Source organism: Pongo abelii, chromosome 1 (assembly GCF_028885655.2).
Source record: "Pongo abelii isolate AG06213 chromosome 1, NHGRI_mPonAbe1-v2.0_pri, whole genome shotgun sequence".
NCBI lineage: Eukaryota > Metazoa > Chordata > Mammalia > Primates > Hominidae > Pongo > Pongo abelii.
The window spans coordinates 114,784,101-114,810,997 of record NC_071985.2 but is presented as its reverse complement, the minus strand read 5'-3'; the positions used below and the strand labels follow the sequence as shown (position 1 = coordinate 114,810,997).

The following is a 26,897-nucleotide window of genomic DNA, read 5'->3' as shown; positions in this document are numbered from 1 at the left end:
ACTTTTGTTCACTTTTTAGTTTGCTTATTTGTCTTTTGTTGAATTATGAGTGCCTAATTTATCCACTTTGATTTTGGCTCTTTGTGCTTTTGGTGCCATATCTAATAAACCACTGCCTAATCCACAATCAAGAGGATTGATACCTACGCTTTCTTCTAAGAGTTTTATAACTTTAGCTCTTACATTGAGGTCCTAGATTACTTTTGAGCTAATTTTTGTATCTGCTATAACGTAGGAATACAACTTTGTTCTTTGGCATGTGGATATCCAGTAGTTCCAATACTATTCGTTGAAAAGACTATTCTTTCCCTCATTAAATTGTCTTGAAACCACTGTCAGAAATTCCATTCCATTGACCTATACGTTTATCCTTATGTCAGTACCACAGTCTTGATTACTACAGCTTTGTAGTAAGTTTTGAAATTCGTAAGTGTGAATCTTCCAATGTTGTTCTTTTTTTCCAAAATGGTTTTGATTATTCTGGGTCTCTTGCATATCCATGTGAAATTTAGGATCAACTTGATAATTTCTGCAAAAAATGAGTTGGGATTTTGATAGGGATTATGTTAAGTCTGTAATATAATGTAGGGAGTATGGTCAGTACTGTCATCTTAACAACATTAAGTCTTTTAATCTGTGAACATAGATGTCTTTCCATTTATTTGTGTTTTTAACATTTTCTTTCAAAGAGGTCATAGTTTTAAACGTACAAATCTTACGGTTCTTTTGTTAAGTATAGTTCTAAATATTTGATTCTTTTTTTGATGCTACTCTAAGTAGAACTGTTTCCTTAATTTTTGTTTCCGGATAGGTCATTGTTAGTGTGTAGAAATACAATTTATTTTTGCATATTGATCTTATGCCCTGTAACCCCACTGGAACTCTATTAGTTCTAACAGTGTTTGCTTGTTTTTTTTTTTTTGGCATGGACTCTTTAGGATTTTTGATAAGATCATGCCATCTGCAAATAAAGATACTTTTGCTTCGTTCTTTTCAATTCGGGTGCCTTTTATCTCTTTTTCTTAGCCAAATGTCTTGGCTAGAAACTCTAGTAAAATGTTGAATAGAACTGGCAAGAGCAAAAATCTTTGTCTTCTTTCTGATTTTAGGCAGAAAGCTTTCAGTATTTTACCATTAAGTATGTTACCTATGGGTTTCCCATAGATGCCCTTTTTCAGGTTGAAGCAGTTCTCTTTTATTCCTACTTTGTTGACTGTTTTTATCAAGAAAGAGCGTTACATTTTTTCAATGTTCTTTTCTACATCTATTGAGATGGTCCTGTGGTTTTTATCCTTTATTCTATTAGTATGATATATTACATTGATTCAGATTCTTGTATGTTGAATTAATCTTGCATTCCTGACATAAGTCCTACTTTGGGGTAGTATACAATTCTTTTGTATGTTGCTGGATTTGGTTTGATAATTTTTGCATCTCTATTCATAAGAGATATTGCTCTATAGTTTTCTGGCAGGTAGTATATTTTTAACTTTATTGGACAGAGTTGAGAATTCAGAATTTTTCATTTGCAGTCCATAATAGTAAAGAGAAGACAAATGAAGAAAACATTTTGGAATCATTAAATAAATCAAAGATGAATGTAAGGAGACAGATAGCAGCCCTCTAATGATGATCATAAGATTTACTGTATAAGGTAAAATCTCAGACTCTGAGTCTTCAGACAACAATATTCTAGGTTATCTTTCTCAAATTCAATAATCTATGAGTTTATGATTTTTTTCTTTTTCTTTTTTTTTTTTTTTGAGACAGAGTCTTGCTCTGTCACCCCGACTAAAGTCAGTGGCATAATCTCAGCTCACTGCAACTTCTGCTTCCTGGGTTCAAGTGATTCTCATGTCTCAGCCTCCCTAGTAGCTGGGATTACAGGCACCCATCACCACATTCAGCTAATTTTTTTTATTTTTAGCAGAGACGGGGTTTCGCCATGTTGGCCAGGCAGGTCTTGAACTCCTGACCTCAGGTGATCCACCTGCCTCAGCCTCCCAAAGTGCTGGGATTACAGGCATGAGCCATTGTGTCTTTCTAAGGACAAAAAGGAAATATGGTATTCTCATTCAGTCATTCAACAAGAAGAACTTAATCACATACTATTTTGTGATAGGAATCTGGACAATCTCATTTTACTAAGAGGATGTGCGACAGTATTCTTTCATCTTTTATGTTTGTGCAACAGTATTTACTTGATACAAAGAGGTTTTTTTTTTGTTTAAATTCTTATAAAATGTCTAATAAACTTGTTTTTCATTATCCCTTTATTCTTCTATAAATTATTCACAAATGACTTTTGAGAAAAAGATGGTAAATGTTGATTATTTTCCCAGGAATACTGAGGGCAGAGACTTTTATTCTCTGTTCCTCTAAATCTGGGTCAGGTGTCATGGTAAGTTGCCACGGCACTGTGATGCATACCTTAGCAGAGCATTTGGCACACTGTAGGGTGATCTTTGTTTACCTGGCTGTCTCAGCAGCTCTGCCAACTCCCTGAGAGCAAGAGCCATATCTCATTTGTATCCTATCCTATGAAAATGGACAAATCTCTAACCTAGACTTCACTCCTCAGCTTCACATTGATAAGCACAATGGTTCGCTGAGCCCCTGCCCTGATGATCCACTGATCCTCTAAGACTCAACGTGTTCAGAAAATAATTTGTCTTCATCCCATCTCCAAAACTTTTCCCACCTTCTATCTGCTATCTCAATGGTGGCATCATTATTTAGTCACTCAAGCCAAAAACCTAGAAGTCACGTTTAACTCCTTTTCCCGTATGTATTTAATCAGCCACCAACTCAATTGAACTTATTTACTAAATGTTTAAAATTTTAACACTACCAGTACCCTTGTTCAGGCCTGATCATTTCTCATGTGGAGTACTGCAACCACCTGTTATCTCTTCTTGCCATTAGTCTTTCTTTCCAAATCATCCTCCACACAGCTAAAACAGAAATTAGACGACATCATTTGTTTGCGTAAAGCTCTTGTTTCCCACTGCATAATTAATAAAGTCTAAATTTTACAGGATGTGACACAAAGCCTTGAATGATCTTATCCCTATCTAACTTTCATTTTCGCCACTCTCAGCCTCACATTTTATGCAACAGCAATACTAAACACTCGATGCTATGTCTTATTTCTTTGCCTTTGCTCAGGCTTGTATGACTGCTGTCACTTGCCTCTCTCCCTTGGCAAATCTTATGTACCTTTTACAATTATTTCAACTTATGTATCCCTTCCTATGGGAAGCATTTCCTAACCCTGTGCCAGGCTAAAGTTATGTCCTATCCTTCCCATACCTCCATTAATGCCTTTATCACAATTATCTGAATTTATCTGAATTATCTATTTCCACAAAAGGATAAAGGCTCCTTGAGGAAACAACCATGATTTTTTCACTGGTGTATTCCCAGGACCTAATATAGCAAATCTGTTACATGCTAACACTCAGTAAAAGATCACTGGAAGATTCTAAGTATAAATAAACTAGATGAAACAAGAGATAAAGTAAATGTGCCTTTTTTCAGCAAATTCAAAAGTACATATATATGTTATATATGTAGCTATATATGCCTTGAATAGATACTTCACTAATAGATAGCTAATACGAACATATTAGCTTATTTTATTATCCAGAAAAACCTGATAGAGGTACTATCAGTATTTCTATTTTACTGAAGCAGAGAGGTTAACTTGCTCAATAATACAAAACTTGGAAATATTAGAAGCTGAATTAGACAAAGCACTCTAAAATAAAGTGTAATGAGATAAGAATAAACTGATTTTCTAAAATGGTTTCAAATTAAATTGAAATATATTAAACCTAACTACATATAACAAAACATATAAACCTCACAGTGCCAGCCACTAGACTAGGCTGTCACCTGGTCAGGCAGACACCAAAGCTTTTCTGGCATAGTAGTTTTCCAGTTATGCTCTCCAAACACTCAGTGCTTAGAAGGTGTTGCTTTGAGAGCTAACACAGGGGCCAAGCAGAACAACTCCACTTTGTACGATTTCACTTACAGCAACAACAGTTATAAAAAATATGAACAAAATGCTCCTTCTTGACTTATTTTTAGTTTCCAATATAGTCTTTTTCAATGAATGATTATAAGACCCACTGTCAAATACATAAATAGATCATTAGGATTTGTCTGCTGGAAACTCAGTAAATACATAGTGATAAGCCAAAGGCAAATGCTTAAAGGTAGAAACAAGATTTAAATAATGTAACAGTTAGCAAAATACCTCTTCAAGATCAGAGACAGCAAATACTACTTTTTCAATGGTTTCCCCATGAATCTCTAGGAATCTCCTTACAGTGCCTAAGGAAAAGAATAGAAGGATTACTCAATAAATAAAAAATTACTTATACATAAAGAAAAATCAAGCTCTTCAATGTTTTATTTTTGTAATGGATCACTTCTCACTTCATTCAGGACTCTGCTTTGTAATATCCTATTAGTGAAGCCTGCCCAGACTACTTGTATAAAAACTCTGATTTGCTTTCCTCCAGAGCAACTGTGATAGACATTTTACGAAGTTACTTGTGTATTGTTATCCTCCCTGCCCTCTCTGCCTCATTCACTAGAATAAAAGCTCCATAAAGAAGACGCTTTATTGTATTTATTGCTCTATTTCCAATGCCAAGAACAGTGACTGGCCGTAGAAGATGCTGCTAACTCCATACAATTCTCTCTTATCCAGTATATTCTTCTTATTCCCTGGGGCCTCTCTCTTGGGACAGAATGATCTAGCACAAGTGTCTTTCCATTCATTCAGTTACAGTGTTAGCTATCCTACCCAGCCCTTCAGCCCCTGACAAAACTCCACAAAACCAAAGCTCAATTATTTTTTTCTTAATTTCTATGTTATCCTAATTCTTCTTTATCAACTTCTAATAACAAGACCTACTGGTCTTTACTTCAGTTCTTAACTCACTGGATCTCTCCCTAGCTTTAGTCCTTAACACACATGCCCTCACCTTTTAAAAATGTTGTCCTCCAGGGTTCTGCCTTCAATATTTTTTATTTTTTTGATATACTTATTCTCCTTAGCTCACTGATGTGCTGGATAGGTATTACCTCAAATGCTGATGGCTCCCAAATCTTTATATTCTTTTTTCTGAGGAAAAGATCCGAATTACCTGATGCCTATTGGGTATATCTGCTTAGATAACTCACAGAGACCTCAAATTCAATGTAGCCAAACCTGACCCCAACAGGTCCAAATCCTGACCGCCATCTTTTTCGGAACAAACCTGGTCCTTTTTACCTACATTCCTTATTTTGGTTACATATCAACATCCAACCAATCATCCAAGCTAGAATCCTGAATTGTCTTTGATGCTTCCTTTCCCTCTTCCTTCATACTGCATTTTCAAATAGTTCCCATGACTTTTAACTCTATTGCTAATATTTCTAACATTTATTCCTTTCTTTTTTCTGCTTTCAGGTTCTCAAGGCTCACACAGACTTTGGTAATAAGCTCTTAACTGCTCTCCTTGCATCTTTTTTCCCCAAGTCTACATACTCACTGTTGCCTGAGTTATCTTCTCATGTTACCCTTTTTAATAAACACTGGTGATGCTCTGCACTACTTACAGGTTAAGATTCAAAAACCCTAGCATGACTCTCTATACTCCAACCTCAACTATTCACTTTCGCCCACTCAGCTCTTTAGTCCTATTTTCAATTATTCCTCCCACATCTTATGCTTTAGCCAAATCTACTTTGCTGTATTCAAAACATACCACTTACTTTTATGATGCCCTGCCTCTGCTTGCATGCCTACCTTTGACTAGAGTATCACTCATCAACCATTCTCTTCTTTTGGTGAACTCCTACTCATTTTTCAAGACCCAGCCCAGAGCCATCTTCACCCTTCCTTGTGCCCCTTCTAGAATCTTTTGAACACCCTTCATTTTAAGAATTTCTCATATTTTATAGCTAGACTAAGCTTTTTGAAGACCAAGTATATTTTATATTAATATTACTTTAATTTGGGGCCTAGCACACCTTACGGATGTGATATGCAATCATTCAAAAGTAACTAGTAACTGAATTAACAATTTATGGCTCAGTTACATATTGCCTGCTTTGTTCAACATTGTATCTCAAGAACCTAACAGAGCAAACCCATTTGTTAAAGGACTAAACAAACACTCGTAACTCTCCTCCTGTTAGATAACAAATTTACTTTTTATTTTTTCCTCTATTCTGCTTTAATGCTTTTTCAAAAATGAACTTTCAAAAAAAGATTTTCAGCAGGATATGGGGGCTCATGGCTATAATCCCAGCACTTTGGGAGGTGAGGGCAAGAAGATTACTTGAGCCTGAGTTCAAGACTAGTTTGGGCAACACAGTGAGACCCTGTGTTTACCAAATTTTTTTAAAAAAATTAGCTAGGTATGATGGCGCATACCTGTAGTCCTAGCTACCTTGGGGGCTAACAAGGGAGGATCACTTGAGCCCAGGAGGTTGAGGCTGCATTGAGCTGTGTTTGCCCCACTGCATTGCAGCCTGGGCGACAGTGTATGACTCTATCTCAAAAAAAAAAGAAAAAAAAAATACGTAAAGATTTTCTGTTTCCTATTTATTTGACATCAAGTTGTAATGTTCATGCATAATAGTTTCCCAGAATATAATTATATTATTTCCTTTGGAAGATAAAATACAATACCAAATAGCAACCAAATTGAATTCTCTCAGTGGAATTCATTTAGAAAATTAACTCTGCAAAAGCAGTGAAGAAGACTAATGTCATGACTCCAAGGTTTTAGTACTAAAGGCCAGGCCACGCTCTTCCTTTCAAAGTTTCATCTGCGTACTATATTCTGTAACCAATCACAATGTCCTGTGCTTAAACATCTAGTGAATACCCTATAATTTGTAAGAATGACATCTAGGACATTATAATTCCCCGTCTGGAAACACCACAAGAACAAACACCTTCATCTTATTTCTCACCACTGTATTATTTTGTATACAGCACATAGTAGTCACTTAAATTTTTGTTGGATGAATAAATAACCTGATAAATTTATTTCAATGCAGTTTTTTTTTAGGCTTTTTCTGGAGAAAAACAAACTGCACATGAACTAAGAAAAAAAAAGCACGTGTCTTAATATATCTATCAAAAACATATTACTTAGGCTTCAAATGAAATAAATTTTGATAATAGTTTAATAAGAAAGCTTTTGATACTAAGGACTTAGAGTTATATCATTAGATTTGTTCTTGGCCCATATATGTTACAAAAGTGTACAAGCCATTTGTTTTCCAAATGCTTGATAAAGTATTCAAGCAAAAGGCATCATCTTCTGTGTATGTGTTTGAATGAGATGCTACAGTTTTGCCACTAGATTTAAGGCCTAATAAGTCAAATGTGCCCACTTTTAAGAGCTGTACATTTCCTTTTTGCTAATCATATTTCTAGAAACTGCTTCATCAAAGTCCCTTATACCCATTATTGATCTTTATCTGCTGTTACTCTCAAAGTTGACCTCTTTTATAGTACTGTATCAAGTGATTTGTCTGGGGCCACAGAGCTAGAGCTGGACTGGTAGAATTAGAACTAAAAACCAGTCTTCTTAACTCCCTATTCAGAACCTTTTCTACAAAATAATTCTGCCTCCTTAAAATAGAATCCTTCTGATTACCTTAATAAAAAATAGATATATAAAAGAAGCTATGAGATGATATGACAAGGACTAAGCAAAATCAGAGAATGCAGAGACCAGCCAAAAGCCTTGTCAGGAGCAATTATATCAAGGCAGGAATTTTGCTTTGGTTAGGTACCATTTAGAAGATAGGCATGTAATAACATAGTAGTCTTCCACTGAAGCAGTTCTAACTCAAGCATAATGAATCATCTAGTATAACAGACAGGTTACTAGACTTGGGAGTCAGAAGGTCTGGATATATGCTCCAAGTCTGCATAACCCTCACAACAGGAGAAATTTCTGAGACCCTTTATTTGTACAACGGACACCACACTACCTAAAACACAGGGTTGTTAAGTAAAGTAAGTGGAATTTACTTGTCCCTTTTAAAAACACATATTTCTTGAGCAAGTACCATATGTCAAGCATTCAAGATAAAAAGATCCCTGCCCCTCAAGCTCAGTCTAATATAATGTATATAAGCTTAATTATAAAATATACAAATTTACTATAAAATCCTTGAGCAGTTAGAATATTGGTTTTTAAAATAGGTTATAATTAAATAAGACTAAGACTGAACAGATACTCACCCCAAACTCCAGGCTACATAATAATAATTTATACATTCAAATATCTTTTTGGTATTTGTGGATATAATAAGGCTTTCAGCTCTTCGACTTTAAATTCTAGAGGTAACAGGGGGTCTTAAAGATCATTTAGTATAGTTTGTCTCTGAAATGAGAAGTGTTTTCTATAATAGCTGCAACAGATGGTCCTGTAACCTCTGCATGAATGTTCCTAGTGACAAGAAGTTCGCTAAAATACTTTTCTGTTACAGTTAGTACTACCTCAAGTGGGACCAACATTTTCTTTTTTTTTTTTTTTTTTTAAGCAAAGAAATTTTCGTGTTATTAATGCCTCAAGAAGAGGTAGAGATAGCAATCCAACAAGAAAATAAATATCAAATGACAAATTTGATACATTCTCAGAAGGAGCGGTATGTGGTAGATTGACAGAGGGTAAGGGAGCCTCTTCCTTGAAGAAGTGACTTCTTCTTTTTTTTTTTTTTTTTTAAAACTGTGGGTTATTTTTTTTTTTTCTTCTTTTTTTTTTTTTTTAAACTGTGGGTTATTTTTTTTTTTATTTTTTTTTCTTTTATTATTATTATTATTATTATCATTATTATACTTTAGGTTTTATGGTACATGGGACCAACATTTTCTTCCTTATAACTTGGTCTTAGACCTTGCCTTGTACAGTTGGAGTTCTTATCTACAATCCTGATGAGGATCTGTAAACTTCCTGAAATAACATGCAAATTCTGTATTTATGCACATTTTTCTTGACAAAGGGTCCATAGCGTTCTTTCACCAGATGCTCATTGTAGTTTATGACAATACCCCAAAGAACTGCTGCTTGAAAAATGCAGCACAGAATAAGTCCAAATGAGATTCCTTTAGATATTTGAAGATGGACATCATATTTGCTAAAAGCATGCTCTTCTTTAGGAGAAACACCACTACTGTTTCAAACTGTTTGTCCTCCTGTTTGTCAGTGTCTCATCCAATATGACACACAGAAATATATATAAAACTCAAGATGTCGTCTAAATCTGCATATATACAGTGAGATCATGGACTCTCTTTAGCTGAATGCCATATTTTTATGTCACATACAGACATTTGGCTCATATTGACTGAGCCCAGTCTTTTGAAAACCTAAATGCAGAATTTTACATTCAAATAGCATGTGTGAATGTGGCTATTTAAACTGCCAAGTGTTATACAAATATGATATCATGAAATCTGACTGCATTTGTTGCAGACTGTTAAGATTATTCTAAATTCTGATTTAACTACTCAATGCATTAGCCATACTTTCTAACTTAGCATCACTTTCAAATTCAAGAGGCTAGCTGCTCTGAACCTATTCTGGTTTTGGGGGCTATCCAATTCAAGACTCGTTCTTTGCTCAATTAAATTCTGTTAAATTAAAAAAATTAATAGGCAAGTCTTCTGACCCCTTATTCAAATGGATAAAAATGTCAACCCGAAAAAGTAAATTGAGAGCTCTGCAACTTGCCAATAAAAACTTCCCTCCAGGGAGCCACAATCACTTAATCAATGAATATTCTTTGGCTGTAACTATTTAATGAAAAAAAAAAAAAAAAACTTTTTTTTTTTTTTTTGAGATGAGGTCTCACTATATGTTGCTCGGGCTGGAGTGCAGTGGCTATTCATAGATGCAATCACAGCTCACTGCAGCCTTAAACTTCTGGCCTCAAGTGATCCTCCTGTCTCAGCCTCCCAAGTCGCTGGAATTACAGGTATAAGCCACCATGCCCAGAATTTAAAAAATTTTTAAGATTCAATTCATGTACAGCATCTCTGATATTACTTACGAAGTGCTATGTGTGTTGCATCCTCTAAAGGATAACCACGTTTTGCAGAATTGATGACACAGAAGCCAACAGAAGACATTGATTGCTCTCTGCAACCAAAGGGAAAACACAAAAATTGCATTAGAAACATCTGTAATACATACACAACAACACATAACTAATTTCAAAATCTAGCTCAACTTCTCCTTTCCTCCCTCTTCAACAAATCTACTATAATAGCTAACCCAACTGTACTACTCAATAATTCTATTCATATACAATTTAATTGCACTCTTTGGAGGATATATATCTCACATAAAAACTGAATAAAAAATGGGAAAAGGTTAAATTCTCAAGTCACTCAAACCTACCCCATTTATCCTGCTAAGTTTGAAAAGATAATTCTATTGTCAGGGTCCTCCTAAATCACCTAAGTCCCTCAAAATTTGACTTCCACTGCTAGGTTTTTAATCTCTAAAAACTGGGGTCTTTATCTTTAAAAACTGGGGCCTTTAACAATGTATGATATGCTATGTCCAGAAAATGAGTAGACCATACTTTGCTAGTTGAAGTACGTTTCTGTAGCAGCTATAAAGGGAACTCTCGGCTGCTGTGCGATAGCGGCTCTTATATTTAGGTCCCACTGTGTGAATGATGAACCGGGCAGCTAGATTGAATCCTTTTGTCAATTTTGCTTCACCTGTTCGGCACCCTGGAAACAATGGAAACACACATAAGTTTGGATGTGTTAGGAAAACTGAAACAAAAACAAATGAAAGCATGAAACAGAAAAAGTATTGAGAACTTTGAGAAATTTCGGTTAAAAATATAGACTGAACACAAGTATTTATCTCTGTTATTTCTGTTCCCAAAATGACAGTGAAGCAATACAATAGGTATAAGCACAGAGACAGATAAAGAGAATGAGAAAGACCATGAAGCAGATAAGCATCATCAAAATTTTGGAAGGCAGAATGTCAACTGACTAGTAACTGACTCAACAGAGCAGAGAAACCTAATTGCTTGCAGAAATGAGATAACTAATACGAAGCAAGTTGATCTGTACTGAAAAGCAGTGTTGGCTACAAGACAGACTGCTTTGATTCAAATCCTGAGTCTACCACGTTCCTGTCAAGACACTCTGGGCAGGGGCTTGGCCTTGTTACAACTCAATTTCCTATTTAAGAGGGATACTAGTAGTACTTACTTCACAGGATTAAATGAGTTACTATATGCAAAGTGCATACATGCACAAGAAATTATTGTTATTATTACTAGAGAATGCTAAAAAGGCTCAGAAATTGGAGCCCTAAGTACTTGTAAAGGCTATGCTGTGAAGTGGGATGTGGCGCTAAAAAGAGGAGGCCCAGTTAAAAGTTTGTATAAAAACACTCAAATCTGCAACAACCCCTCCCCCAGCCAGCACAGTAAGGTGATGATTTTTTTTTTTTTTTTTTTTTTTTTACCACCAGAGCAGCAGGGAAGAAGTTTATTCTCTGGAGATGCTCAACTAGAGAGTTTCTGGATTCCAGAACCCCAGGCACAGCTGAAAAGAGGGGATTTAATTAAAGTGTTATACTTAACAGTGAAAAGTCTAGCCCTCTGCCCCTAAATGGCTTTCAAAACAGACATCTAGGCTTACACTCCTGGAGGATTCCTGTCCAAGAAATTGAGAGGCCCAAACCTAAAGGACCTATAGATAACTGGGGAAAGTTCCTCAATAAAATAACAGGCAGGAGTCCCGTTCTGTCATATGCTTCAAGACCCACCAGGCAATAACCTTTGCCCACTGTTATGAACTGAATGCTTGGGTTCCCTCAAAATTCATATGTTAAACCCTACCCCCTAATGTGATGGTATTAGGAGGTAGGGTCTTTGGGGGTAATTAGAATTAGATAAGCTCATGAGGGTAAAGCTTTCATGAATGAGATTTGAATCCTTGTAAGAGTCTCCAGAGAGTCTGCTCCCTCTCTCTGCCACGTGAAAATACAATGAAAACTCAGCAGTCTGCAGCCAGGAAGATAGCCCTTAGCAGAACTTGACCATGCTGGCACCCTGATCTTGGATTTCAGTCTCCAGAAATTTCTATTCTTCCTAAGCCATTCAGCCTAGGATACTTTGTTATAGCAGCCTGAAATGACTTAGACACCCATGTGTACAAAGTTTCCCATGAACTTTTCAGTTTTTCCATCTTAAATCCAGCTAACACTTAAGGATCAACAGAAAGTGAGACAAGCCTCTAACAAAAACTAAAAGGGGAGACTAAACACATGCTCAAGAAATAGACAACACAGGGGAAAAAAAAACCTAAAACAAAATCAGAATGTCATAAAAACAAACTATTCAGAGAACAGGAAATGGCACTTATGTAACTGCTATAGCCAAGTGAAAAATACGACAGCAGAAATGAAAAGTTCAATAGAAGAGTTAAAACTAAATTTGAAGGACTCCAGAAAACAAAAATAAATTGAAAATAAGAGATAACAGACGAGAAAACTGAAGAATTAAACAAGAAAATACAACATCTAATAGGATTTCTTCAGAGAGAACAGAGAATACAGAAGGAAGGAAATTATTAATGAAATAAAACAAAAAAATTTCCCAGGATGGAAAGACATGAGTTTCTAGATTCAAAGAGCCCATAAAACACCCAAACCATATGAAGGCACATCCCTGTAAAATTTAAGAGCGCTAAGAAACAAAGATGAGATCAGAAGCTTTCCAGAAAGAAACCAGTAACATACAAACAATCAGGGATAAGAATAGCACGAGACTTCTCAACAGCACTAATCAAAGTAGAAAACAAAGGAGTAGTGCCTTCAAATTTCTAGAAGATGATTTCCAAACTAGAATTCTATTTCTAAGCAAATTACCAATTAAGTACAAAGGTGGAAGTAAAATCTCAGTAGTTTTACCCTATTGCATCCTTCTTTAAAATCTCCTGGTAGATTTACTCACAAAAATGAGAGATCCAATCCATCAAACAGAAAAAAGGATTTCCCAGGATGATGTTAAAAAAAAGTTCCAGAACAGTAACTGTGCAGCAGGCATAGAGAACAGTCTAGAGAGGAAAGGGAGGATGGAGGATTCCAGGAGGGACCTTGGCAAGAAAAAAATGGAATGTAAGGATCAAACTGTTATCTTCACTCCAATTAAGAGAGCCATCTTAATATGAGTAACAGTCCACTAACAGGTCTAACATGATACAACATTAAGCAGACAACACAACATTACCTATGAAATATTTTAGGCAAAACTTGATTCCATTAGACATAATGTCAAGTTTATAGGAAATACAAACTAAACGGCACCTCAAGTAAATCAGACAAATCTAGAAGGAGGAATACTGTGAAAAATAATTGGCCTTGTTCAGTCAACAAGTCAGTGTCATAGACAGGGGACTGTGCTGGATTACAAAATACCACACACACAGAGACAAATTAATAAACATAACAAAAAGATGCAATGTCTGGTCCTGGATTGGATACTGCTTTGGATAAAATAGCTGCCGCAAAGGACATTTTTGGATCAGCTGGAAGTTTTAAATATGGTCTGGGTAGTAGATGTAATTTCTGAAATTAAAAGGTGGAATTCATTTGCTGAAGAAGGCAAATTGCAGAATATGTACATGATTACCTTATTTTGAGAATAGCATACATGTAATTATTTTGTTTTGGTATCAAAAGATATAAGAATGTATGTATACATCCACACCCACATACAGGTTCAAACAACAAACAAACCTCACATAGGTTTAGTTTCATAAAATTTCTAAATTCACAAAGTGAATATAAGACTGATTTTTTTCAGGGGGGAAATTTGGGTACAATAAGCCAACCCTGCCTATTCTAATTTTAGTATTGATGCTTAGATACTAACTGAATTGACATATAGTTTTATGTATTTTCTTATCAAGGATTCTAGGAACACAGCAGGATTATCATTCTCCCTCTTCAATATGATCCTTTTTCAAGTATTTGAGAATAAGTACTGTTTCCCCCAAATATTCTCTTCTCTATGCTAATCCTAGCTCTTTAAATAATGTGGTTTCCACAATGTTAGTAATTTTCTGTTAGGGGTACCCCAACTTATAGTAGTAATAAAAGACATACAGTTCTTGTCCATATGGAGTTTACAGTTTAATGGGGATACAGTTATCACAAGACAATTTACAAGATTACAATTGTGATAAGCAAACAAGAGAGAAGTACTGCAGGTTGGCAGCACACACTATGGGTGGTCTGATCTATTCTGAAGTAAAAAGAAATAGTGCTTTGAGGAAGAGATATAAGCCAAGACTTAAGAATAAGGGTTGACAACTGAGAGAAAGAACAACATCAAGTGCAAAACTGGAAAGGAGCTTGGATGACAAGGTAGTGAGAAGAGATCAGTTTGGCTCAGGCATGGTAAGGAAGGGAAAAGGGGGCATGGGATAAGCCTGGAGAAAAGTGAGCGAGATCTTGCAAGGACATGGGGATCAGTTTAAGGAGTTTAGAATTTAAGTTTAATGAGAGGCCACTAAATAGTTTGAAGTGAAGGAACAATAAGAAGGGATTTACACTTACTGGTTGCGTGTGGACAATGGATTTAAGAAACGAAGAATGGATGTAAGGAGACCAGCTGGGAGAGAGGATATAGCTGTAGTCTAGGCAGGGAATGATGGTTGCATATGCTAGCTGCTGGAGACAATGGTGACAGACAGAAATAGATTTAAGATTAATTTAGGGCATGACGATAGACTTTATGTGAGGGATAAGAAAAAGGAAAGTGTTAATCCTAAGGTTCCTTGAATGAAAAATGGAATGGGAGACTGGGCATGGTGGCTTATGCCTGTAATCCCAGCACTTTGGGAGGCCGAGGCAGGCAGATCACTTGAGGTCAGGAGTTCAAGACCAGCCTGGCCAGCATGATGAAACCCCATCTCCACTAAAAATACAAAAATCAGCCAGGTATGGTGGCACACACCTGTAGTCCCAGCTACTCAGGAAGCTGAGGCAGAAGAATCACTTGAACCTGGGAGGTGGAGGTTGCGGTGAGCCAAGATCACACCACTGCACTCTAGCCTGGGTGACAGAGCAAGACTCTGTCTCAGGAAAAAAAAAAAAGAAAAAGAAAAATGGAATGGAAAATAATGCCATTTTACTGAGACAGAAAGTGTTAATCAAATGATGTTTCCCCATCATTTTAAACTTACTGCAAAACTTTAATATTCATCTCCGTTAATTTTTTCATTTTTTGGCTTATACTTCCAGTCATATGAAAATCTTTAGTCTATCATCCAGTATCTCCTGTTACTCTTTTCAGCTTTGTATCATCTACAGATTTGGAAAGTCATGCTTGTTTTTATTAAGTCATTAATAAAAATGTAAAAAGGGGAGAGGATTAAGTATGCAGCCCTTTAGTAATAATCTAAAAGTTGGCACTGATTCATTAAACACACAGCTGGGGCCTAATAACTAACACCTAATAACTAATACTTGTTGAACACTTAGGATGTGCTTAGCACCTAATGTCCATTGTTTAATTTAGTCTTCAACATACTAGTTTTTTTCATCTCCAAATATTTATTAAGCTCTTGCTATATGTCAGGAACTGAGGCAGGAACTACTATTACCATCCCCATTTTAGAGATGAGGAAGCTCAGACTCAGAGGTGAAGTAATCGGTCTTAAGTCACACAGTTAGTAAAGAGCAGAGTTATAACATGAATCTCAGCCTGGAGATGCTCAAACATTCAGTTTAACATTCAGGTTTTACTTGTATATTTGTGTTAAATTTTCTTATTTTCTTCATTATCCATAAGTCTAGCTCTAAGGTGTATGTAAGCATACACACATGCCATCAGGAATTTTTCCAGACCAGCTTCTCTGTTCCTTTCGGCAAAGAACTTCTCAGTATTATCTTCAATATCCTTTCTAGTTTCTACATGTTCTTCATGGTATCTTGTTTTGCAGCTCAGTTACGGCCATTTCCCCCACTCTGTCCTTACAGTCAAAATTCAGTTTCTGGATCAAAAAATGCAATTCTTCCCATTCTATCCCTTCTTTCATAGAGCCAGCATTTATCAGTATTCCTGTTCCAGTTCTAACATTGTTATTAGGTTAGAAACCAGTTGTCAGTGTTAAATGATAGAAGGGAAGGAAAGCAAGATTTCATACAGGTTAACTTTGCTGTTACATTTTAAGAAACATTGCTGTTACATTTTAAGAAACATTGCTGTATTTCATAAATAGTTTTTATACAATGGGAAGACTGAATTTCACAGTATTTCATTTGGGCTCAAATAACAAAGGGCTGCAAGCTTGGTAATTTAACAGTTTTTCAGTTCATGAGGATAGTCATCTCACAAAGCTTTTCTTGCATGTTTTGTGCAAGAAAATATGCAGCCAAGAAAATGCTACCAAAGACACAGCTACAGTGATTGTCATTTAAAATTCAGGACAGGACAAAGAAGTTTTACTGGTAGTAAATTCTCAGGACTCAGTTTTTAACACATTTCAAAATGTAATAAATTTTGTTAAAATGGAGCTTTCAAAAGCAGTTTTTATTTAGTTTTAACAAAAGAAAAACAGCTACATCTACACAATTTTTCCACAAAACATGCCTCTTTAAGGTAGAGGACATCAAAATGAATGTTTCCTAAGCAATAATATACGAAAGAAAATTCACTCACCTTTAAGTTTCTGGAGATCTTCCTTCAAATCAGGCCCTGCAAGCATGAAGATACTTTCTGACACAGGATTCTTATCTGTGAGACTTTCATTGCTGGTATTCACAATGGCTGTACAGTTCAGTAATGCCACATCTCCTTTCCTGAAGAAACAATAAAGAATGAACAAGTGTGGGGAAAAAGAAGAAAATAAACCTAGTTTCTAATTATTTCAAAACATTTTATCCTTGTCTTTTTCAAAATGTTGGTTTTGCTAGCTCACAAGCTAAGCGATAGTGGAAAAGAAATTTCTGACTTAAGAAACAATTAATCTGGCATCTTAGATCTTTAATGCAATTGTTATAACCCTGAAACTCATAAAACCATCATGTTTAGAAATAGCAACATTATTTATTATGGCCAGAGAGTGGAAACAATCCAAATATCCATCAACTAACGAACTGACTAATGTGGTATATCCATACAATGGAATATTATTCAATCCTAATAAAGAATGAAGTACTGGCCGGGCACGGTGGCTCATGCCTGTAATCCCGGCACTTTGGGAGGCCGAGACAGATGGATCACAAGGTCAGGAAATCAAGACCATCCAGGCTGACACGGTGAAACTCCGTCTTTATTAAAAATACAAAAAATTAGCTGGGCATGGTGGCAGGCACCTGTAGTCCCAGCTACTCAGGAGGCTGAGGCAGGAGAATGGCGTGAACCTGGGAGGCGGAGCTTGCAGTGAGCCGAGAATGGCGTGAACCTGGGAGGCAGAGCTTGCAGTGAGCCGAGATCACACCACTGCACTCCAGCCTGGGCGACAGAGCAAGACTCCATCTCAAAAAAAAAAAAGAATAAAGTATTGATTTGTACTATAATATGGATGAACCTTGAAAACATTATGCTAAGTCACTAAGAAACACAAATTTTATTGTATTCATTCCATTTATATGAAATGTTCAGAACTGGCAAATCTATAGAGACAAGAAAGTAGATTAGTGGTTGCCTAGAGGGATTAAGGAAAAATGGGGAGTGACTGCTAATGGGGCTTTTGGCTGATGAAAATGTTCTAAAGTTGACTGTGGTGAGGGTTATGCAACTCTATGAATATATTAAAAATCACTAGATGGTGCAATTTGAATTGATGAATTATATTGTATATGAACTGTATCTCAATAAAGCAGTTTTTTAAAGCAATGAACTACTACTGATACACACAACACAGATGAACTTAAATCATTCTGCTGAAAACAGACCAAAAAGCACACAATTCAATTTAAATAAAACCCTGGAAAATGCCAACTAACCTATAGTGACAAGAGATCAGTGGTTGCTTGGGGATGGGGAGGCAGGGAAGGGCAGGAAGGAAGAATTACAAAGGAACAGAAAAAAAAACTTTTGGAGGTGACAGGTATATTCACTATCTTGACTTTGGTAATGGCTTCAAGCATGTATTAACAGAAGTCAAAACTTATATTGTATACTTTAAATATGTAGCTTATTAAATGTCAATTATACCTCAATAAAGTCATATATGTATATGCAAAGCTGTATTTCAACAATGCTAGGGCTTTAAAAAAGAGGTTAGAATAAATTATGAGAAAGTGTTATCTTCTCATGATATGATGTAATCAAAAAATTACCAAAGAACCACTTTTCCATTGACGTCCTTATTATAAAGAAAAGGTGATCGATCAGTGTCTTCCTGAAATATTTCAGCTGTAGTATCAGAGGAATTTAATTCATCTTGGCATGAGTCACCCCAGCTTGGTAGTGTATCCACATCCACAAACTGGGAAGGTGCACCTAAGGGATCCATGGAATGGGAACTTTGATTTGCCTTTTCTCAAAATCCTCAGCAATTCAATATTCACTGGAGACTTTAGCTTAAGAGAAAAGAAAGAATCATTTTAATAGAGAAGCACAGATATTACTTGAATTCTATTAAAGCAGTAAACAAAATTCCACTGTGAAATATCCCAGTAGTATATTGTGTAATTATAGTCACTTAAAAAGTCTATTAAAAACAATGGACAACAAAGAATTGCTACAGCATTTCTAAAACAGGATTAAAGAGTGATTATTTAAGCATAAATTCTTTTCAAAGAATTACAGCCATTAAAATAATCACAGGCCCACCAATTCTACTTTCCAGAAACAGGACTATTCATTCAACATTCACTGAGTGCCTACTACTGAAAAAACAAAAAGTGATAGATGCTGCAAGAGATACAAAGATAAGCCATATGTATAATTTAAAGTCTGATGATAATGTGGAGGATGTACTGAGTAAGACAAAATGAAAAGCTGGGAGGTTACTGCAATCAAGTAGTAAGAGATGATAAAGGTTTCAACTAGGAAAGGAGATACAGAAGGAGGCTAACATTTAAGAGGCAAAATACAAAGGAAGGATGAATAGGAGTTGACAATTTACAGGATATGGTGTGTGAGACAGTGATATGGTAGGTGGCTGGTGGTACTGAAATACCAACATTAGAAGAGGAGGGTGTTGGAAGACACACAGTGTCAAGTACTAGAGAGAAGTAACAGGAAATTCTTTGTTGCTAGAGAAAAGGAGAATCAATTTGCCTATGAGTCAAACATCTATTTCAGTAAAATGGTACATTCATTCATTGAATAAATCTTTGTATTGCGTCACTGCACTCCAGCCTGGGCAACGAGAGCAAAACTCCGTCTAAAAAAAAAAAAAAAGTTTGCAAGCATCTATTATGTGTTAGATACTATTCTAGGCAGTGGGCACACACTGGTGAATAAGAGCAAGTCCCTGCCCTTCAGGAGCATATGCTTCCATGGAGAAGACAGAAGATGATAAATGATAAAGAATTTATCTAACAGAATGACTAGAGAAGTAAGCATTATGAGAGAACAGGTAACATCTCAGTAGAATGATACAATGAGAGAGCAACCACATGAAGCTCTGGGAGATGTTTCAGGCAAAGGAAATGGCAAGTGCAAAGGCCAAATAGGCAGGAAGGATCTTGGTATATTACAGGAGGAGCAAGGAGGCCAGTTTAGGAAAAGCAGAATAAGCTAGGCAATGAGTGGTAGGTGATGAGGTTGGTAAGAGAGGGAAAGACCAGAGGATACTGTCTGTAAACTATGGCAAGAAGTTTAGATCTTATTCTAAATGTGAGGGATGCTATTAGAGGATCTTGATCATGGTAACGATTAAATATAAATAATATTTGAAAAGAATACTGTAGCTACAATGAAACTGAGATGGGGCAAGAGTAGGTGCAGAGATCAATAGAAAATGACTGCAATAATTTAGGTGAGATGGTAGTGATGAGAAATGTTAGATTTGGAATGTATTTTGAAGGTGGTGTCAACAAGACTTACTTAAGAATATAGACAGTAGGGAGAAAGAGCAGAACCAAAGATAACTTCTGGATTACTTGCTTACACAATTGAGTAAATGTTATGCTATTTACAGAGAAGGGAAAAATTGGAGTAGGTTGTAGGGTAGAGTGATAACCAATGGATTTTTTTTTCTTATGTCTTTCTGGGTGTGCTATGTTTGAGATGCTCATTCTATGACCAAGTGTTTATGTCAAACTTGCAAATTGGTTATATGAGGCTAGAGCTCACAGAAGATGGGGCTAAAGACATAAATTTGGAATTCTCAGCATATGGATAGTATTTAAAGCTATGGAAACTGGACAAGATAGCCTAGAGAGTAAATGCAAATAGAGAAAACAGATCCAAGGATTGAGTCCTACAACAAAACTTAGAGGTTGGAAACAGGACAAGTCAGAAAGTGAGAGAGAGAAAGAATGCTAAGAAAGGAAGGTAAACCAGGGAAGCATGGTAGCCTAAAAGCCAAGTGAAGAAAACATTTCAAGCAATACTTGAGAGGTATCAGTTAAATGATACTGAAAGGTTGCATAACAGGACTAATATCAGGGGAACATGCCCCCGATAATTCAATATTATTTCATGTAGGTTCTTTTCTATTTCCCTAAGTGTCGGCTGGTCTGAGAAATAAAGGGAAAGAGTACAAAAGAGAGAAATTTTAAAGCTGGGTGTCCAGGGGAGACATCACATGTTGGCAGGTTCCATGACGCCCCCCAAACCGCAAAACCAGCAAGTTTTTATTAGCAATTTTCAAAAGGGGAGGGATTGTACGAATAGGGTGTGGGTCACAGAGATCACATGCTTCAAGGGCAACAAAGGATCACAAGGCAGAAGGTCAGGGTGAAACTAGAATCACTAATGAACTTCCATGTCCTGCTGTGCATGCATTGTCAGGGTTCAAGAGCAGAGAACCAGTCTGACTAGAATTTGCCAGGCTGGAATTTCCTAATCCTAGCAAGCCTGGGGGCGCTGCAGGAGACTAGGGCATGTTTCATCCCTATCTACATCTGCATAAGGCAGACACTCCCAGGGTGGATATTTCAGAGGCCTCCCCTGGGAATGCATTCTCTTCCCAGGGCTGTTAATTATTAATATTCCTTACTGGGGAAAGAATTCAGCGATACTTCTCTTATCCGTTTTCAGTAATAAGAGAAATATGGCTCTGTCCTGCCCGGCCCACAGGCAGCCAGACTTTAAGGTTATCTCCCTTGTTCCCTAACATCGCTGTTATCCTGTTCTTTTATCAAGGTGCCCAGATTTCATATTGTTTAAACACACATGCTCTACAAACAATTTGTGCAGTTAACGCAATCATCACAGGGTCCTGAGGCGACATACATTCTCAGCTTACAAAGATGACAGGATTAAGAGATTAAAGACAAGTATACGAAATCACAAGAGTATTGACTGGGGAAGTGATAAATGTCCATGAAATCTTCACAATTTATGTTCAGAGACTGCAGTAAAGACAGGCGTAAGAAATTATAAAAGTATTAATTTGGGAAACTAAATAAATGTCCATGAAATCCTCACAATTTATGTTCTTCTGCCATGGCTTCAGCCGGTCCCTCCATTTGGGGTCCCTGACTTCCCACAACACTAAGAACTGATTAATGTGTTTGGTAAGTTGGAGGTTGTTGGTAACATGAAATAAATAAGGGCAGATAGATGATCAGGGAAAGAAAGTCAGCATGTGAACTTTCTCCCCCCCAAATAAATGTGCAGTTAATGAGCTATTATGAAGGGAACACCCCTAGAACCACTACCAAAGTCAGGAGATAGAACTGTGCAGGCACCCAGAAGTACCTCCATGTCATCTGTCATGATCTCAACCCCTTCCTGTACCCCAAAGTAACTACTATCAGACTTTTAATCTTTTTCTTATATACTCATATAGCCTTTTCACCTAAGTGTGCATGCCTAGAAACCATAGTTTAATATTAGCCATTTAAGACATGTTAATGTATATCTTAAATCTCTTTTAATCTACAAGTCCCCCATCCAACCTTTCCTTTTCTGTAAAATTTATCTGCTGAAACTGTAGTGTCCCACAGTCTGGATATTGTTGCTTGCATATTTATGCATAGTTCAATAAGTTTCTCTGTTATTTGAAAATTTCTTGTTAGTAGTCAGTTCTGGCAAGATTATATGAGATGGTGTATCTTTAATCAGGAGGCACATAATTTCAGATTCTCTCTTCTTTTCTCTTAGTTCTCTTTTTTAACTTTTAGGTTCAGAGGTACATGTGCAGGTTAGTTATGTAGGTAAATTGCAAGTCACAGGGGTCTGGTGTACAGATTATTACATTTCTCCGGTAATAAGCATAGTACCTGATGGGTAGTTTTTGATCCTTTCCCTCTTCCCACCTTTCACCCTCAAGTAGGTCCCAGTGTCTGTTGTTCCCTTCTTTGTGTCCATGTGTTCTCATTGTGTAGCTCCCACTTATAAGTGAGACCATAGGTAGGTGGCTTTCTGTTCCTGCATTAGTTTGCTTAGGACAATGGCCTCCAGCTCCATCTATGTTGCTGCAAAGGACATCATCTCATGAAGTTTTTTGAGAAGTTTTTCAGTATGGTTTTCATGTTTGTTGTCAAAGAAAACAAGCATGCCCTTCCACAATACATTCTGTGATGTTTCCTGCTGAGAGACATGGGATGCTAATTGGAACAAAACATGGATCTAGTGAAATATGCTAATTCCTAAATCAACACTGTGGAACAGGAAATGTGATCATTTATATAACAATTTCAGAAAGGCCTTGTAGGTTACACAATGATAAATTTGTATGAGACTATTCTTATTTGACACTAAATATGCCTTTGAAATTACTTTGAAATAAAGAAATTAATTTTATCTAAAAGTTGGTGTTTAGTCCATCAAATTAGTCTTTCCACAAGTTTTGTTGATCTGTTCATAAGTATTCAGACTTGAAACAGACAAGCTGAACAGAGGACAAATGAAGACTATACTCATCACGGTTAAATTGCCTCATGCTCAATGGAATGACACTTGACAAAAGTTCATAATTTCAAAAAATTACCTGCAGATTTTTTATGACAATGACTCATACTGAAAGTTCTTAACTATAATCTAAAAACAAATCCATTAAACACAAACACAGTTTTCAGTTTATAAACTTGAATGCCAACTTTCAGGACAAAATTGCTTTTTTAAGATAACTTTTCTTTCTGACTCTAAGTAATACAGGCTTACAGAACATTTGAAAAATAACAAATTGGTTGGACACGGTGGCTCATACCTGTAATCCCAGCACTTTGGGAGGCTGAGGCGGGGAGATCACTTGAGCCCAGGAGTTCAAGACCAGCTTGGGCAACATAGTGAGACCCCATTTCTACAAGAATACAAAAAATTAGCCAGGTGTGGTGGCATGCGTCTGTAGTCCCAGCTACTCAGGTGGCTGAGGTAGGATTGCTTGAGCCCAGGAGGCAGAGGTTGCAGTGAGCCGAGATTGCACCACTGCACTCCAGCATGGGTGACAGAGCAAAACCCTATCTCAAAAAAGAAAAGAAACGAAAAGAAGGAAAAGAAAAGAAACCAAAATTAAAGGGGAGGAAAAAATTCCTCAACTTTTGATATAGTTACTACCTTTTTCTGTGATAGGTAAAATCATACTGGTACAATTTTGAATCCAGTTTCTTTAGTATTTTAAGGTAAATATTTCCACACACAATTACACAGTGAGGCAGAGACAGTATGGTTCAATGTGAGAATTTGGACTCTGTTATCATAGGGTCTGAGTTTGGATCCAGGACCATCATCTAATAGTTGTGTTATCTTTGACTCTGAACCAGTTTTTTAATTTCCAAAATAAGGGTAATTCTCCTAAGATTATTGTGAGCATTAAATGAGATAACTGGTGTCAAAACTGCATAGGAGAACGATTACCTTAACTTCCTTCCGATTCAAAATCATTCACTGTTTCCAACTTCCAAGTGATGATTTGAGGGTATATTCCACACTTTTAAGCCTGCCAAATCACCTTAATTTAAGCAATTTCCTTCATTTGACCATTTCTCCTCTTAAGAGAGTGTTACAACATAAATTCTCCTTTTACAATTACATCTTGGCTTTTTCCTTCCTCTCAATTCTCCTGTTCTCAAAAAGGTTTTCCTCCTTTATTTCTTCTACTTCATTTCTTCTTCAGAATATTAAACTCCTCTTTTTTTACCACTTGACTTTTTAAGAGTAATTTGTTTTGTAGCTCTACTTCCTCTTCATACATTTGCTCAACCTACTGCAGTTTTGCTTCCGCTCTACAGCTATACTAAAACTGCTCTATTGAACAATAACTTCCCAAATGTCAAATCCAAGAATTAATCCAATTTTATCCACATTTATTACTGATCATTTCCTCCTCAAAACTCTATTATCTTCTTTGACATTACACCCTGGTGGTTCTCCTATATCCCTGATCATACCTGGTCAGTAGAGTTTGTTGGATCCTTTTCCTAGCTTTTAAGTAATTGTGACCCACAAGATATTGGATGTTAAATAAGTAAAAGTAATGCTCATAGCTCTTGTTGTAGGACAAAATTTAAAGGCATTTTATGAAGTGTCATAGTATTTAACAGAGGTTGAATTCTTTTTCAACTCCATCTCTAAACAGAAATTGATGTTTCTCACCAAAAAGAGGTTTGAATCTCTCCCTCCCCTAAACACACATACACCTTAGTAATACATACGGTAAATGGAGCCACAAACCCAAGCTAGGCAGGAAAACCTGATCCTGAGAGAACAGTGGTTTTTAACATTCTCAAGGTCACAGCCCCCTTTGAGAATCACATGAAAGATACAGATTCTTTCACTCCCCAAAACGTTTGTATATGAGCTCATACAAGCAGATTTGTAAATAAATTTGAATTAGAATTTCAGTGATAGAACGCAAACAGATTGCTCAAGTGACAAAGGGAGGAGGAGAAGGCTCCTATACCCAGTAATCTATAGCCACAGCCAGAATTTTTGCTAACATTAAAGGAGAGCAAGGCTATCCACTGAAAATCAGTTGATCAGCTCTGTACTTTTAATAAGTTCATAAACAAACACTAAGCCCTAGTTTAAAAAAAAAAAAAAGGTTCTTGAAGCAAGACATTAATTTCCAAGGATCAAAAAGTCTACATGGGACAAACAGAAGATTCCATAATGAATCAGATCTATTTCCATAGCCATATGATCTTCAGTACTTTAGTGAAGAGAACCTAAAGACAAAGATAACCCACTACGTATCCTTTATAATTCAAATGGTACAGTGTAAACAGCTCTCATTACACTGTAACTTCTGTTTTTTTTTCATCAAATCCTGTCATCTTTTAGTTTAAGAAGTCCTTTAAATACTGCTTAATATGAATAATTGGATTGGCTAGAGAGATCAGATTTTATTGTTCAAAACTGGGCAAAATTGGGCATAATACCTTGGATCACCACCTCAAAAAAACTTTCTTGTCTGGATAGAAAGAAAATGACATCATTTAAGAGACAAAAATGGTAACTTTTAACCAGTTTACCTGTCTTTCAAAATGCTTACATTGATCAGACCAGCCTGGATAACAACAGTACAAAGAGAGCCGGTGCATGCACTTGACCGCCATTAATTACCAGGTTTACCATTCTTTATGACTTTGTATTTCAATATTTAACAGTTCAGAGTACATTAGGATATGTGTGCATACCATACTTAAGAATCATTTTATGCCACCATCCAACACCATACTTAAGAATCATTTTATGCCATCAGAAAGAGATTTTTTAAAAAAGATTCTCAGACTGGAAGACTAACTGAAGTAGTCAAATATGTCAACAATAAATACAGTATAACAAACACATTCCTAAGCTTGTCAATGGCTTGGGTCAAATTTAACATCATAATTCAAAAGCACCCAAAGAACATATCCTAACAGTGAATTAGTAGTACCCTTTCATATTAAATGAACTGCACTATGTTTTAATTGTAAATATTGATATATTAGGCATTTTGAAACTTAAGGAAGTAGAGTTACATCCTTGAAACACTGTATAAGGAATTTTGTAAGATGCATTACCTTACCACTCACAGTTGCTCTGATACCAACTCTTATTAAAATCATTTTTTCCATCTGTGGTTGTCCCATCCCATAATATGTAATAATATTAAGATAGTTTTTCAAGAAAAGGTAAAATCATGACTCCTTCAAATATAAAACCAAACCCGTGTTCAAGATTTTATTTAACTCAAAATGGAACCAGGCAGAGAAGATAAAGAAAATCCCAGAATTAGACACTTTAGAGCAGGAATATTGAAATAAATGTGCAAAAGGAGGCAAAACTTCCACTGAGTCTCTAAGAGAGAGAATTTGCATGTCTTGACAAAAATTATTTAGCATTGATGTCACTTACCTAGTTTACATAACTGAAAAATAGCTTTTTTAGAATTAGTTAATCCAAGGGGTGTTAAGATAGAATCTAAACTATGTAGTTTTCCATTGAAGCACACACTTCCCCCCATAATAATATAATGCACAGCACCTGTCAGGGATATTAACCATACATACCCACTCAAATGCTCCCTTTCCCACCAAGCTTATTAAAATAATTGTTTGTGGCCACAGTTTCTTCCCTTCTCATTTATCCAATACACAGCAATCTTGTTTCAAAACTCCTATGCTGCTACAGCTGTCCACAGTCTCATCATACGCATTCTTTGCTATTGCAATTTTCTTGAATATGGAAGATTAGCTGAACATGCATTAAGCTCAAGAAACTCTAAAGAAAATCAGATAATGTAGACAAAAGTCTAATTTCTAGGCTGGCTGCAC

The 26,897-nt window shown here is 36.2% G+C and overlaps 1 protein-coding gene across 6 annotated transcripts in view; it reads right to left on the bottom strand.

The window, feature by feature from the left end:
* GDAP2 (ganglioside induced differentiation associated protein 2) overlaps positions 1-26,897 on the bottom strand; it is a 68,445-nt gene that overhangs the window by 40,587 nt on the left and 961 nt on the right. For 4 of the 6 annotated variants that reach the window (XM_002810362.6, XM_009245703.4, XM_063728008.1 and 1 more), the window contains exons 2-6: positions 18,357-18,599; positions 16,732-16,871; positions 10,618-10,771; positions 10,081-10,169; positions 4,265-4,341 (exon numbers count right to left, since the gene is read on the bottom strand). In XM_002810362.6, the coding sequence (XP_002810408.2) occupies positions 4,265-4,341; positions 10,081-10,169; positions 10,618-10,771; positions 16,732-16,871; positions 18,357-18,532 (636 nt within the window). In that variant the 5' untranslated portion in view covers positions 18,533-18,599. Of the gene's footprint in view, positions 1-4,264; positions 4,342-10,080; positions 10,170-10,617; positions 10,772-16,731; positions 16,872-18,356; positions 18,600-22,418; positions 26,870-26,897 lie in introns of those variants that run through there. The other 2 variants (XM_054528912.2, XM_063728017.1) reach the window with 2 other exon arrangements.